The sequence below is a fragment of the Dipodomys spectabilis genome, unplaced genomic scaffold (assembly GCF_019054845.1).
Source record: "Dipodomys spectabilis isolate Male_0828 unplaced genomic scaffold, ASM1905484v1 ptg000286l, whole genome shotgun sequence".
Classification (NCBI taxonomy): Eukaryota; Metazoa; Chordata; class Mammalia; order Rodentia; family Heteromyidae; genus Dipodomys; species Dipodomys spectabilis.
Genome location: NW_024870963.1, coordinates 187481 through 203478, shown reverse-complemented (window position 1 = coordinate 203478; position 15998 = coordinate 187481). Strand labels below are relative to the sequence as shown.

General features: G+C 39.3%; 1 protein-coding gene across 1 annotated transcript; it reads right to left on the bottom strand.

Annotated features, from left to right (window-relative positions):
* Window positions 1–14827: 14827 nt before the first annotated feature.
* Window positions 14828–15817, bottom strand: LOC122126597 (olfactory receptor 11G2-like). Its single transcript, XM_042701089.1, has one exon. It carries the CDS (start codon window positions 15767–15769, stop codon window positions 14828–14830), a length of 942 nt encoding a protein of 313 aa, XP_042557023.1. The 5' UTR covers window positions 15770–15817.
* Between the last annotated feature and the right edge of the window lie 181 nt (window positions 15818–15998).

Below are 15998 nucleotides of genomic sequence, written 5' to 3'. Positions count from 1 at the left end.
GGATTTGCCCTCTCTGGCCTAACTCTCTGTACTGTGATGGCACACTTGTTATGATTCTCTGGCTTAGGACTGATCACTGGAGCACTAAAACTGCTTTCTATGCAAGAGCTTGTTTAGTCTCCAGCTTCTCCTCTGCCATCTTCCCGGAACTCCTTCTGCCATATACATTTCTAGAAAAAAACAAAAGACCAAGGGTCACCCATTTAATCATGGGAAAACAGAAACTCCTATGGAGCAAATAGCTTTGTTAGAAAAGGAGGAAACCTTTGGGGTTCAACAGCTGGAACCAGCCTGTTTTGCTGAGCTACCTCTGACCTTCTAGGTTAACTTTCAGTGAAATCACAAAAAGTGAATTTCTAGAGCCAATGCAATTTGCACATTTTTCTTTCTGCCTGTCACTTTCACACACTTACACATGCATACACATACATACACATCATTTTTCTTACATATAATACTACAATAAGACAACAATAGCTTCTTTCAGCTTCTAAAAAGAGTCAAGTACTATTGAGAATCAGGGTCTTTGCTTGTGTTCTTCAGTATCACTTGTTTACCCCAATGCTCAGTACAATTTGAAAAAGGTAGTACTTCATAAATAGTTGTTGATAATGATAATCTACAGTGTTCTAGAAAATACTGATAGGTGACATTTACCAATTACCTCAATTATGCTTCAAAACACAGTGGAAGGTGGGTGATGGTGGCTCATACTTGTAATCCTAGTTATTCAGAGGGCTGAGCTCTGAGGATTGTGGTTCAAAGCCAGCTCACGCTGAAAGGTCTGAAAGTCTTATCTCCAATTAGTCACCAAAAAGCTGGAAATGGAGCTATGCCTCATGTGGTAGAGGGCTAGCCTTGAGCACTCCCCTGCCCTCTCCCCCATCCCCAAATGTTCAGGGACAGTGCCTAGGCCCTGAGGGCAAGCCCTCAGGACTAGTACAAAACAAACAAACAAACAAACAAAAAACCCACCAAGGAGATGACAGGGAAATAAAATCCACAAGGATGGCTCTAGCTAAGTCTCCAGGAGTTTTGGCGTAGAGTTGAGAGGAATTCCATTGGAAGGAAGCAATGCAAAATTGGATATTTTGGGTAACAAAACATGTTCAGTGACAGATGGCTTATTCTGCTAAAGAAAATTAAGAAAGATTTGCATGTAGAAATTGGAGGGAAAATTTTTTTTTGTTTTTTTGGGTCTGGTCTTGGGGCCTGAACTCTGGGCCTGGGTGCTGTCCCTCAGCTCTTCAGCTCAAGGCTAGCGCTCTACCCCTTGAGCCACAGCATCACTTCCGGCTTTTTTTCTTTTTGCTTATGTAGTGCTGAGGAATTGAACCCAGGGCCTCATGGATGCAAGGCAAGCACTCTACCACTGAGCCACCTTCCCAGCCCTGGAGGGAAGTTTGAAGTGGCTCAAGCATAGTCTTTAAACTTCTATGAGTGATTTTATTTAAATAAAAATAAATTGGATCATTTGGTTTAAAATCCCTTTTCACCTCTGATTATATAAAATAATAATATTGAAATGAACCCCCCAAATATCCTTTTTTTTCCTTTTTATATATATATATTTTATTTATATATATATATTTTTAAATTTTATTTTATTTTATTTGAGAACATACTGTACAGAGGGGTTACAATTACATGGGCAGGATAATGCATACATTTCTTACCAAGCATTGCAGCCTCCTCCTTTGTTTACCCTTCACCTCTCTTCCCAGCCTCCCCCCTCCCCCCCACCCAATCATACCCCCCCCACACCGACATTGTAAAGCTGGTTTTGACATGACATTTTTACTTCTCATTGTTGCAACAGGTCCACCTGAATCCTTAAACGACTTGTTTGTCCCCGTCTCCTCCACATGTTATACTGACATCAAATATAGTGAAAGCGGGGGTTACACTGTGGGGGAGGGACATACAAAGCAACAAAGAAGTAATCTTATAAATGCGTTAGAAACACATGCATGAAAGAAACAAAAACATTAAAATACATATTTGAGGGTTCATTTTCCTAACATCACATTATCTGACTTTTTCCGCTTGACTCATACCTATACTAGATATTGCAAATAAGGGAAACCATGGGACCTATGTTTCTTTGGGCCTGGCTTACTTCACTTAATATAATTTTTTCCAAGCCTTTCCATTTCCTAACAAATGGGGAAATGTCATTCTTTCTGATGGAGGCATAGAATTCCATTGTGTATATATACCACATCTTCTTGATCCATTCATCTACTGAGGGGCATCTGGGTTGGTTCAAGATCTTAGCTATGGTAAATAAGGCTGCAATAAACATAGTTGTGCTGGTAGCTTTAGTGTGGTCTTGTTTGTAAACATTAGGGTAAATGCCCAAAAGTGGGATTGCTGGGTCATAGGGGAGTTCTATGTGAAGTCTTTTGAGGAACCTCCATACTGCTTTCCAAAGTGGTTGAACAAGTTTACATTCCCACCAACAATGAAGTAAGGTTCCTTTCTGTCCACATCCCCTCCAGCATCTGTTGTTGTTAGAGTTCTTGATTTTTGCTGTTCTAACTGGAGTGAGGTGATATCTCAATGTTGTTTTGATTTGCATTTCTTTTATGGCTAGGGATGTTGAACATTTTTTCATGTGTCTATTGGCCATCCTTCTTTCTTCTTCAGAGAAGCTTCTCTTTTTTTTTTTTTTTTTTAAATTTTATTTTATTTTATTTGAGAACATACTGTACAGAGGGGTTACAATTACATGGGCAGGATAATGCATACATTTCTTACCAAGCATTGCAGCCTCCTCCTTTGTTTACCCTTCACCTCCCTTCCCAGCCTCCCCCCTCCCTCCCACCCAATCATACCCCCCCTCCCCCCCCCCACCGACATTGTAAAGCTGGTTTTGACATGACTTTTTGTACTTCTCATTGTTGCAACAGGTCCACCTGAATCCTTAAACGACTTGTTTGTCCCCATCTCCTCCACATGTTATACTGACATCAAATATAGTGAAAGCGGGGGTTACACTGTGGGGGAGGGACATACAAAGCAACAAAGAAGTAATCTTATAAATGCGTTAGAAACACATGCATGAAAGAAACAAAAACATTAAAATACATATTTGAGGGTTCGTTTTCCTAACATCACATTCTCTGACTTTTTCCGCTTGACTCATACCTATACTAGATATTGCAAATAAGGGAAACCATGGGACCTATGTTTCTTTGGGCCTGGCTTACTTCACTTAATATAATTTTTTCCAAGCCTTTCCATTTCCTAACAAATGGGGAAATGTCATTCTTTCTGATGGAGGCATAGAATTCCATTGTGTATATATACCACATCTTCTTGATCCATTCATCTACTGAGGGGCATCTGGGTTGGTTCCATGTCTTAGCTATGGTAAATAATGCTGCAATAAACATAGTTGTGCTGGTAGCTTTAGTGTGGCCTTGTTTGTGATCATTTGGGTAAATGCCCAAAAGTGGGATTGCTGGGTCATTGGGGAGCTCTATGTGGAGTCTTTTGAGGAACCTCCATACTGCTTTCCAAAGTGGTTGAACAAGTTTACATTCCCACCAACAATGAAGTAAGGTTCCTTTCTGTCCACATCCCCTCCAGCATCTGTTGTTGTTAGAGTTCTTGATTTTTGCTGTTCTAACTGGAGTGAGGTGATATCTCAATGTTGTTTTGATTTGCATTTCTTTTATGGCTAGGGATGTTGAACATTTCTTCATGTGTCTATTGGCCATCCTTCTTTCTTCTTCAGAGAAGAGAAGCTTCTCTTTAAGTCTTTCGCCCACTTACTTATTGGGCAGTTGTTTCTTTGAGTATTTGTTTTTGGGTGGTTTAATTTTTTGAGTTCCAAGTATATTTTAGATATGAGACCCTTGTGCATTGTATGGCTAGTAAAGATCTTCTCCCAATCCGTGGGCTTTCTATTGATCTTGCTAGCTATGTCATTTGACCTGCAGAAGCTCTGCAACCTTATGCAATCCCATTTGTCCAACCTTTCTTTGATTTGTTGTGTTTCCGGGTCTCTATTCAGAAAATTTCGGCCTGAGCCAAGGAGACCCAGGGTTTCTCCTATTCCATCCTGTAATGTTTTCAGAGTGTCTGCTTTGAGTTCAAGGTCTTTGATCCATTTGGAGTTGATTCTGGTGCAGGGTGATATATAAGGATCTAGCTTTAGTTTTCTACATGTAGTTAACCAGTTTTGCCAGCACCATTTACTGAAGAGGCTGTCTGTCTTCCATTCTATTGTTTTAGCTCCCTTATTGAAGATTAGATGGCTATAGGTCTGTAGGTTCATTTCTGGGTTTTCAATTCTATTCCATTGGTCCTGAGGTCTGTTCTTATGCCAATACCAAGCTGTTTTGATTACTATGGCTTTATAGTAGAGTTTGAAATTTGGTATTGATATTCCTCCAGCAGTGTTCTTTCCGTTGAGGAGCGTTTTTGCTATTCGGGGTCTTTTATTGTTCCATATGAATTTTTGGATTGCCTTGAAGAATGAGGGTGGAATTTTGATAGGTATTGCATTGAATTTGTAGATAGCCTTGGGAAGTATTGCCATTTTCACGATGTTAATCTTTCCAATCCAGGAGCATGGGAGGTTTTTGCCATTTTTTAAGTTCTGTGTTGATTTCCTTTTTCAAGATTTTAAAGTTTTCATCATAGAGGTCCTTCACTTCTTTAGTTAAGTTAATTCCTAGGTATTTTATTTTTTGTGGGGCTATTACAAATGGAGTTGCTTTCCTAATTTCAGCCACACTTTTCTCATTGTTGGCATACAGAAAAGCCATTGATTTTTGGGGGTTAATTTTATAACCTGCTACTTTGCCAAAGTTTTGAATCAGCTTGAGTAATTTGGGAGTGGAGTCTATGGGATTCTTTAAATACAAGATCATGTCATCTGCAAAGAGGGAGAGTTTTATTTCTTCTTTCCCTATTTAGATCCCCTTGATATCTGCATCTTGTCTTATTGCTGTAGCTAGGCATTCTAATACTAGATTGAAGAGAAGTGGAGAGAGTGGGCATCCTTGTCTTGTTCCTGAGTTAAGAGGAAATGGCTTTAGTTTTTCACCATTGAGTATAATGCTGGCTGTAGGTTTGTCATATACAGCCTTTATTGTATTGAGGAATGTTCCATGGATTCCTAATTTTTCCAAAACCTTCATCATAAAGGGGTGTTGGATCTTGTCGAATGCTTTTTCTGCATCTATTGAGATAATCGTGTGGTTCTTATTCTTGCTCCTGTTGATGTGATGAATAATATTAATTGATTTGCATATATTGAACCAGCTTTGCATCCCTGAAATGAATCCTGTTTGATCGTGGTGTGTGATTTTTTGGATGAATTGTTGAAGTCGATTGGCCAAAATTTTGTTGAGAAGTTTTGCATCAATGTTCATCAAAAAAATGGGTCTATAGTTCTCTTTCTTTGATGAGTCCCTGCCTGGTTTTGGGATGAGGGCTATGATGGCTTCATAGAATGTGTTCGGTAGTGAACTTTCTCTTTCAATTTCATTGAAGAGTTGGAGGAGAATTGGTGTGAGCTCTGCTTTGAAGGCCTTGTAAAATTCCGCTGTAAAACCATCTGGTCCTGGGCTTTTCTTAGCTGGGAGGTCTCTTATTGCTGTTTCTATTTCAGTGCTTGATATGGGCCTGTTAAGGTAGTTTAACTCATCTTGGTTTAGTTTTGGCATGTCAATATTTGCTAGGAAGAGGTCCATTTCTGTCAAGTTCTCAAACTTATTAGCATAAAGTTTTGAGAAGTATTCCCTTATAATGTTCTGAATCTTGGTTGTTTCCATGGTGATGTTTCTATTCTCATCTCTGAGTTTATTAATTTGGGTGTGTTCTCTTCTTTTTCTGATAAGATTTGCTAAGGGTCTGTCAATTTTGTTAAGTTTTTCGAAGAACCAACTCTTTGTTTTGTTGATTCTTTCTATAGTTTTTTTGGATTCTAATTCATTTAATTCTGATTTAATTTTGATTATTTCTTTCCGTTTACTGGATTGGGGTTTATCTTGCTGCTCTTTTTCAAGGAGGTTTAGATGTGTCATTAAATTGTTAGTTTCAGATCTCTCCAATTTGTTGATGTAGGAGCTCAGAGGTATAAACTTGCCTCTGAATACTGCCTTTGCTGTGTCCCAGCGGAGCTGGTATTTTGTGTGTTCATTTTTGTTGAATAGCATGAACAGTTGAATTTCCTTTCTAATCTCTTCCATGACCCACTCATGATTCAGCAGTGTGTTGTTCAGCCTCCTTGTGATACCGGACTTTCTTTGGTGGCTTCCAAATATCCTTTTTAATTATGTGATATTTGTGTCAAATGTTGTCCCAAATATACATGCTATCAAAACTTTATGGATATAGGGATGATGTTTTAATTTCATTTATCTCACAGATAACATCAGAGCGATAGTTTGCTATTTAAACATAAAGCCGAATGGTGCATGCCAGCTTGCTAGATTGACAATGGATGAATAAAGAAAATTTTTTTTACTGAATGCATTTTCTGTTTTGGTACTCGGGATCAAATCCAGTTTGTTGAATTTGCTAGGCAAGTGTTTTGCCACTGAGCTACATCCCAGACCAAGAACATATTTTGCTTGTGTGTGTGTGTGTGTGTGTGTGTGTGTGTGTGTGAGTTGTGGGCTTGAACTCATGGCCTGGGCTTTGTCCCTGAGCTCTTATTGCTCAAGACTAATACGCTACCACCTAAGCCACAGTGCCACTTCTCCAAGAAGTATATTGTTACTCACCTTTTATTACTTGACTCCTCATTTAGAGAGCAGCAGTGGGGTTTACCTGACAGGAAGAACTGAATCTGTCCAAATGGCAGGCAAATTCTTCCAATACCATCTAAAGGAACCCCATTTGGCTACAGAAGGTACATGACTATGATGGGTTAGACATTGTTTATGGGCATCATTCATATACATCATGCTCAATCTGGTCAATTAGCATCCCAAATAAAAAACCCAATATCTTTTTTTTTTTTTTTTTAAATTTTATTTTATTTTATTTGAGAACATACTGTACAGAGGGGTTACAATTACATGGGCAGGATAATGCATACATTTCTTACCAAGCATTGCAGCCTCCTCCTTTGTTTACCCTTCACCTCCCTTCCCAGCCTCCCCCCTCCCTCCCACCCAATCATACCCCCCCACCCCCCCCCCTCACCGACATTGTAAAGCTGGTTTTGACATGACATTTTGTACTTCTCATTGTTGCAACAGGTCCACCTGAATCCTTAAACGACTTGTTTGTCCCCATCTCCTCCACATGTTATACTGACATCAAATATAGTGAAAGCGGGGGTTACACTGTGGGGGAGGGACATACAAAGCAACAAAGAAATAATCTTATAAATGCGTTAGAGATACATGCATGAAAGAAGCAAAAACATTAAAATACATATTTGAGGTTTCGTTTTCCTAACAAACCCAATATCTTCACCCTAGTTAAATGTTAGGAAAAATTGGAACTAGCTTAATTTAAATTAGCCAAACCTATGGGATAATATATAATGTGAAAAATCCATCTTAGTTCTCTGATATTTTGGTTCCAATACTAGTCTAGGAAGGGATAATGACATAAAACAGTTTTTAGCCTAATCTCAATAGCTAATCTGCTTCAATTGATCTGGATAACAATTGGTCTGGATACTTGCCCCGTAATACAAACTGCTCTCCATTTTTGAGAAGTATAGGCAGTTAAATCATAGGAGAAAAATAATGGAGTTGGATTTGAATTATAAACTATGCTTTATCAATAGTAGAAACTTGCCCAATGAATTATATAAACAATCTCTTAGTTCCTTTTAAAATGGACATAGTAACACTTTCACTGAAGGAATGAGTTCTCTGAATAAGATGACATCCATGAAAATACTTTGCCCCAGGCCTGATACATATAGATTACTGGCTATATTGTAAAACATGTAGCTGAATCAAAGTCAAAGGGGTCCTTACTTAGAAGACCATTATTATAATTTTTTGTTTTTGGTCCGGTCATGGGGCCTGAACTCTGGGCTTGGGCGCTGTCCCTCAGCTCTTCAGCTCAAGGCTAGTGCTCTACCATTTGAGCCACAGCGCCGCTTCTGGATTTTTTTTTCTGCTTACGTGGTGCTGAGGAATTGAACCCAGGGCCTCATGCATGCAAGGCAAGCGCTTTACCACTGAGCCAACTTCCCAGCCCGAAGACCATCATTTTAAAAAAAATCTTTTATGCTTATTTTCCCCTCCAAGCATTTCATCATCTCTTTTCATGGAAAGAAAAAAAATCCAATCTGAAGTTGCTTTGACAGTTCTTTTGACATGTTTCTCCTTGGGAGAGATGTGCTTTCCTCTACAATAATGTAGTAACGATGAGGAGTGAAGGAATAGAATTAGAGTGGAGATGTCTCAGTGTTTGCTGGAGAATGGAGGGGTTATAACAGAGCCTCCATAGAGTGAGCCTTGCTCCTCTGCTCAATGAGGATCAATTTATCACCTCCAGGAGCCAGTGTCAGGAGACTGTAAGGTGCTGCTTCTTCCTTCCTCAGAGGCTTATCTTCTCTTGAGACTCTTGGTGCCTTTTGTCTTTCTATTCCAGCTGAGTAGGGAATATTATTTTTTGAGTCCTGGTTCTCTCAGGCATGGCATGAAATATAATCAATTTCCAAGTCTACTCAGAGCAGCTATCTTGTACCAAGGAAAAGTCTACCAAGCAGACACAGGGAATGGTGGCTGCAATTCAGGAAACTTTTCCTGGGCCTTTAACAAGTGGTATCAATTTTGGGTTCTGAGGACAGAGCCAAGAAAAAGAGATGATGGGATGACATATCATTCACAGAGGGAGTAGTTAGGGCAGGAACCAATCCCTCCCTGGAACCACCATGGCTTTGTTACAGATTTTCTTGTTTGGGGGCTGTAGCCTTGAGTCTTAAACAGCTATCTCTCAGGGTGTATTTTCTAGCTCCAAGACAGGCTTTAGCTGCTCTCTGGCTATTGCACCTGGGGTTGGCCTGGAAAGGGGTGAAAGTCTTTAAATACAGCTCAGTTGTTTATATGTCTAACTATAGAAGCAGTTTATCTGAAAGAGTTGCAAATTTATTTCATGGGTTTTGTGTGTTGTTGTGTGTGCACACATGCAGGTACCTATAGTGGTGCTTGAGCTCAGGGCCTTGTGTAAGGCTGGTGCTCCACTACTTGAGCCACTCTTTCACTTCTAGCTTTCTGCTTGTTAATTGGAGATAAGATTCCCACAGACTTTTCTGCTCAGGCTAGCTTCAAACCACAATCCTCAGATCTCAGTCTTTTGAGTAGCTAGGATTACAGGGATGAGTCACTGGTAGATAGTCTATTTCACCTTCTTATTTAAGCAGCATTTATTTTAATCTCTGCTACAATATAAGATCAAAAACTGATAAACAAAGCTCCTGACTTGTTTATTGTCTCTGTTGCCACTTTACCTTTCTATTTCATCTGTTTCAGATGTCCATATGTTATGGCCACATCACATTGCTCAGGTACACAGTGGAAGATGAATAAATTTTTGTTGCATGAACAATTTTGTCCCCTGGAAAGCAGAAGAGAAAAATGCACCAGTGATGGACACTATCTGGGACCAAGGAGATCCATTTCCTCGTGCAGGCATGAAGATGACCTAGGAAGTGTCCTCTTTGCCTTTCCTTTCTTTCTAATCATCTCCTCATTGCCAGCTTTTGTTTGCCTCTGTCGGACCAGGTATTTTCTGGAAGGGCAATGCTTATACAGTGTAATAGAGGCCATTGCTCTCTGACTCATCACCATCCAGATGTTCTCCTTTCCATTTCAGTGAGAGTGCCAAAATGAGAACTCATCTTCCTAGGAATTTTCTGTCTGGGAGACCTGCTTTGCCTGTCTTTTTTCTTTTTTCCAGCACTTGAGGCTTGAACTCAGGACTTAGGTGCTATCCCTTAACTTTTTCACTCATTGCTGATGCTTGAGTTACAGCTCTACTTCTGTGGTTAACTGGAGATAAAAGTCTCATGGACTTTCCTGTGCATGGTTTCAAACTACAATGATCAGACTGCAGCTTCCTGAGCAGCCAGAGTATTGGTATGAGCCATTGGTATCTAGCATGCCTGCCTTTTCTTTATTCTTTTCAGGCTAAATTCTGGGAAGCCCTCAACTGTGGATGCATAGGATATCTCTTATATATTAGTGTGTCTATTCTGGAGATTCATCTCTACTTGTTCACAGTAGTAGCTGGCTTGACAATGATTTTCTTTTTTCTTATTTTGCTTGGTCATGGGGTTTGAACTCTGGGTGTGGGCAGTGTCCTTCAGCTCTTCAGCTCAAGGCTAGGGCTCTACCATTTGAGCCACAGCACCACATCCGGTTTTTTGGTGGTGTATTGGAGATAAGCTTTTCATGGACTTTCCTGCCCCAGCTGACTTCGAACTTTGATCCTCAGATCTCAGCCTCCTGAGTAGCTAGGATTATACGTGTGAGCCACCAGCACTCTGCTTGAAGGAATGCATCTTGATCAATGTCACTTCTTCCATCCTTCACCTCCATCTCTCCCAACCTTACCCTTTCCTTCAACTTACCTGGCTCCATTTTCACATATGTTCACTGAGTATTATGACTGCACTCACTCACCATTCTCTCTCCATTCATCTGCTTCCTATGTCCAAGTACTCTCAACCTCATATGTTCCAGCTTCCTGGTATTCATTTTGTTAAACTGTAATTTAGTTGTTCATGGAGTTACACCATTGGATTCCTACCCTGTGCATACAATATTTTAGATAACATGTTTCTATATACATGCATATGACTTTGTATATGCTTAGATATAAATTTATAAATTAGATCTAAGCTCCTCATATGAGAGAAAACATGAATAGTTTGTCTCTCTGAGTTTGACTTACTTCATTTAATACAAATTTTTCAGGTCTACCCATTTCCTTGCAAGTGACACAATATCATCGTTCTTGATGAATGAAATTCCATTGTGTGTGTGTGTATGCGTGTGTGTGTGTGTGTGTGTGTGTGTGTGTGTGTTTCAGTTATTTTTGTTGGTTGTAGGGCTTGGACTCTGGACCTGGGCGCTGCCCCTCAGCTCTTCAGCTCAAGGAAAGTGCTCTACTACTTGAGCCACAGTGCACTTCCAGTTTTCTGGTGGTTAATTGGAGTTAAGAGTCTCACAGACTTTGCTGCCCAGGCGGGCTTTCTACCGCAGATCCTCAGACCTCAGCCTCCTGAGTAGCTATTATAACAGGTGTGAGCCATTGGTGACCAGCTAACATTTTTTTATTTGTCCATTGAAGAGCATCTGGACTGTTTCCAATGAGCCAGTTTTTAGTACAATTCATTGTTTGTTCTTTCATATTTTTTGAAAGAATTTTCATCTGAAGCATCTTAATTCCTGCCAGCACCATATTAGGTGGAAATAAGTCGGTGGGTTTACTTATTAGGAGGATTAGCACCGTGAAATTATCAATACTTCCCAAAGCTATCTACAAATCCAATGTAAGACCCATCAAAATCCCAACAACTTTCTTCAAAGAAATAGAGAAATCAATCCAGAAATTCATATGGAATAATAGAAGACCCCAAATAGCAAAAACAATCATTAGCAGGAAGAATAGTGCTGGAGCAATATCATTACCAAACTTCAAACTCTATTACAAAGCCATAATAATAAAAACAGCTTGATACTGGTATAAGAATAGGTCTGGAGACCAATGAAACAGGATAGAAGACCCAGAAATAAACCCACAGACTTATTGCCACCTAATAATTTGATATGGGAACCAAAAATATAGGCTAGAAGAAAGACAGTCTCTTCACCAGTTGATTCTGCCAGAATGTGCATGTGCAGAAAACTGGTGCTGATTGCACCAGAATCAGTTCCAAATGCATCGAAGACCTCAAGACCAGTTACCCTAAAAATGTTACAGGAAGACATACGGGGAACACTAGAGCTTCTTGGCATTGCTCAAAACTTCCTAAGTAGGGAGGTGAAGGGTAAACAAAGGAGGAGGCTGCAATGCTTGGTAAGAAATGTATGCATTATCCTGCCCATGTAATTGTAACCCCTCTGTACAGTATGTTCTCAAATAAAATAAAATAAAATTAAAAAAAAAACTTCCTAAGTAAAGATCCAGAATCACATCAAATCTTAGAAAGACTGAATAAATGGGATTACAACAAACTGAAGTTTCTGCATGGAAAAGGACATAGCTAGCAAGATAAACAGAAATCCCATAGAATGGGAAATCTTTCCTAGCTATACAACAAAGACTTCATGTCCAAAATATACTTAGAGCTCAAAAAATTAACTCCTCTCCCCTAAACCAATGCTCATAGATACAAGAACCCAATTAATAAGTGGGCTAAAGACTGAGAGAGACTTTTCAGAAGAAGAAGAATGGCCAATAGACACATGCAGAGAATTTCAACATCTCTGGCCATGAAAGAAATGCAAATAAAAACCCTAGTTAGAATAGCCATTATCAAGAAAACTGACAATAACAGTTGCTGGCAAGGATTTGGACAAAAGGGAACATTGTTGGTGGGAATGTAAACTTGTTCAGCCACTTTGGAAAGCAGTATGGAGGTTCCTCAAAAGACTAAACATGAAGCTTTCTTATGACCCAGCAATCTCACTCCTGGACTTCTATCTAAATGACCACAAACAAGGCCACACTAAAGCCATGTTCATTGCATCATTGTTTGTTATAGCCAGATAGGGAATCAACCCAAATGGCTCTCAGTGAATGAATGGTTCAAGAAAGTGTAGTGCATACACACAATGGGATTCTATGTTTCCATCAGAAAGAATGACATTGCCCCATTTGTAAGAAAATGGAAAGACTTGGAAAAAATTTTATTGTGAAGTAACCCAGACCCAAAGAAACATAGGTTGCATGTTTTCTCTCATTTATAATAATTAGAATGTGCCTATAAATCTACAACTAAACCCAATTGATAGTAAAAGACAAAAAATTAGACTTGGACATGATAAATTAAACATTACTCTAAACATTCACACAGTGAGACCAAAGGAGGATATTCTTAGGAGAGGATCACAAAGTATCAATACCAATGTGCATGTGATCATATAAAATGCTTATCAAAATGAACTCCAAGAAATGAACAAGAGGCTTTTTAATTTTATTATTTTATGGGTATTTTTTTCTGCTTTTCCCCTTTTGTTGCTGTTTTTGACTTCTGTATCTTTTGTCTTTGTGTAATTTTATGTGATTTGGGGAAGGCAAGGGACAAATGATGGGACAAAAGGTGAACTAATTCAGCAGTGATTCTCACTAGACACTATATTGAAAAACTATACAACTGGTGGGAGAGGGGGTAGGAGAGAAAAAACTGGGAGAAGATGACAGAGGAGGTTATATTATTAAAAAGCAATATACTCAACACTTGACTTATGTAACTGTAATTCCTTTGTATAACACCTTTATAATAAAAACAAAAAGGAAGAGATATTCTATTTTCTTATTTATTTTGAAAAAAAACTTTAATTTAGTTCTTTTTCTTTTCTTTTCTTTTTTTTTTTGTCAGTCGTGGGGCTTGAACTCTGGGCCTGGGCGCTGTCCCTCAGCTCTTCAGCTCAAGGCGAGCGCTCTACCACTTGAGCTATAGCGCCACTTCCGGTTTTCTGGTGGTTTATTGGAGATAGGAGTCTCACAGTCTTTCCTTCCCCGGGCTGGCTTTGAACCGCGATCCTCAGATCTCAGCCTCCTGAGTAGCTAGGATTACAGGCGTGAGCCACCAGGGCCCAGCTTAGTTCTTTTTCTTTTTCTTCAAAAGATAAATGTAACTCATTTTCAAAAGTAAATGAACTTTTGGCCAGCTTTATGATCCAGAAACATCTTCCTTAAGAACTTGGAAATTGTAACCCCTGTACAGCATCTTTATAATAAAATACAATTAAAAAAGAATTAACTTGAATTAACCTGGAAATAGACCTTACAAATGTCATCTCCTGTGATGATGGTGTATCTATCTCCTAGTTCCTGTGGGAGGGCAGGATCCCAACTTCAACAGACTAACTTCCAAGTTGCAGAATGATTTCCTGTCATCAGTGTGTGAGAATATCACTCCTTTTGTATAAAGCCAGTTATCAAATATAGATGGCTCCCCAATTTAGCAAGTGGATATAGGATGACATGATACATTGTGCTGTCACAGTCTCCTGAGGACTGATTATTATTTATCTTCAAAAGAAGTACATAATGGATCACATTAACATTACTATACAAAATGATGAGGAATCTTTTCAATTCACAAAAAGTGCCTGTGTGTTCTATGATACACATTTTTTTGTGGTTTAATGCTTACTGAATAACAGAACTGACTTTTTGTCTTCTCTGCCTTTATGGAGAGGTTTTTCTGGTTTGACAGATTTGTTACTAATTAATTATGCCAGTAATGGACTGGAGCTTGAACTCAGGACCTACTTACTGTTCTTTAGCTTTTTTTGCTTAAGGATGGAACTCTTAACACTTGAGCCATACCTCCTCTTCCAGATTTTAATTGGAGTTAAGAGTCTCTATCTTGCTCTGGCTGGCTTTGAACCACAAAGCACAGATGCCAGTCCCAGCTGGAATTACAGGCATGAGCCACGAGTGCCCAGCAGAAGATTTTTTCTTCAATATTTAAACAAAATGATAACTTTGTCATTTGTAAAATTAAGAAGGTAGACTACATCTTTGTGACTCCTTATTAGGACTGAATATTCTAGGAACTAATAAAACAGAAATATTTTCTGAGCCATATCCATTAATTTTCTTTTTAATCAATAAAGTAAAATTAGATATTGTCTCTCAAAAATCTTTTAAAACAAGTACCTTAATTTTGTATTTTCAGTAATTTTTTCATTGCATCTTTCATATCTTTGTTCCTTAGACTATATATTACAGGATTAACCAGTGGAGTGACCACAGAATAGAACAGAGTTACAATTTTTTGCATTCCAGCTCTATGACCAGATGTTGGGCTTACATACATGACCATCACTGAGCCATAGAAAAGAGAAACCACAGCCAGATGGGAGCCACAGGTAGAAAAGGCCTTTTTTCTTCCAGCTGCTGAAGGGACCCTCAATACAGCTCGGAGGACCAAAACATAGGACCCCATGATGAAGAGAAAGGGAATAAATAAAAGCAAGGAACTTAAGGAGGAGCTAGTCAACTCTATCATGGGGTCTCTGGTACAGATAAGGGCTAGCAGTGGACCTGGGTCACATAGAAAATGGTCAATAATTCTAGATCCACAGAAAGTCATCTTGGAAATGATAGTGATGGGAACTAGGAACCAGAGGAAACCAAGTACCCAGCAGCTGATCACAAGGTTGTTGCAGAGATGTCTGGTCATAATGGTAGGATAGTGTAGAGGCTTACAGATGGCAACATACCGATCAAAAGCCATAACTGCTAGGAAAAAACATTCTGTAGATCCCAAGGAAAAGAAGAAATAGAACTGGAGAAAGCAGCCAGAGAAGGAGATGACCTTGGTGTCAGAGAGGAAATTGGCCAACATGTTGGGGACTGTGGAGGTGACATACCAGATCTCCAGGAAGGAGAAGTTGGCCAGCAGGATGTACATGGGGGTGTGGAGTCTCTGATCCCAGTACACAGCACAGATGATGGAACCATTGCCCGTGAGGGTGAGGATGTAGATGAAAGAGAAGAGCATGAAGAGGAGGATCTGGCTCTGCCTGGGACCAGGGAAACCCAGGAGGATGAAGCCAGGAATGGTGCTGAAGTTGCTGAGGGTATTGATGTCTGTCATGTGTCTGTGAGCTGTAAAAATGCCAGCAGTTACTGAATAATACAAAGACAAATTGTGATCCAGAAATGTCTTCAACCTATTTGAGAAATGCCATGTACATATAAATAATAATAATATAATAATAATAATAATTATTATTATTGTTGTGCCAAGTCCTAAGGTTTGTATTCAGGGACTAGGCATTTTCTATGAGCTTTTATGCTCAAGGCTAGCATTACCACTTGAGCCA

Bases quoted from the DNA above. Each gene is read 5' to 3' on its own strand.
- LOC122126597 (XM_042701089.1), bottom strand. From the start codon at position 15,769: ATGACAGACATCAATACCCTCAGCAACTTCAGCACCATTCCTGGCTTC.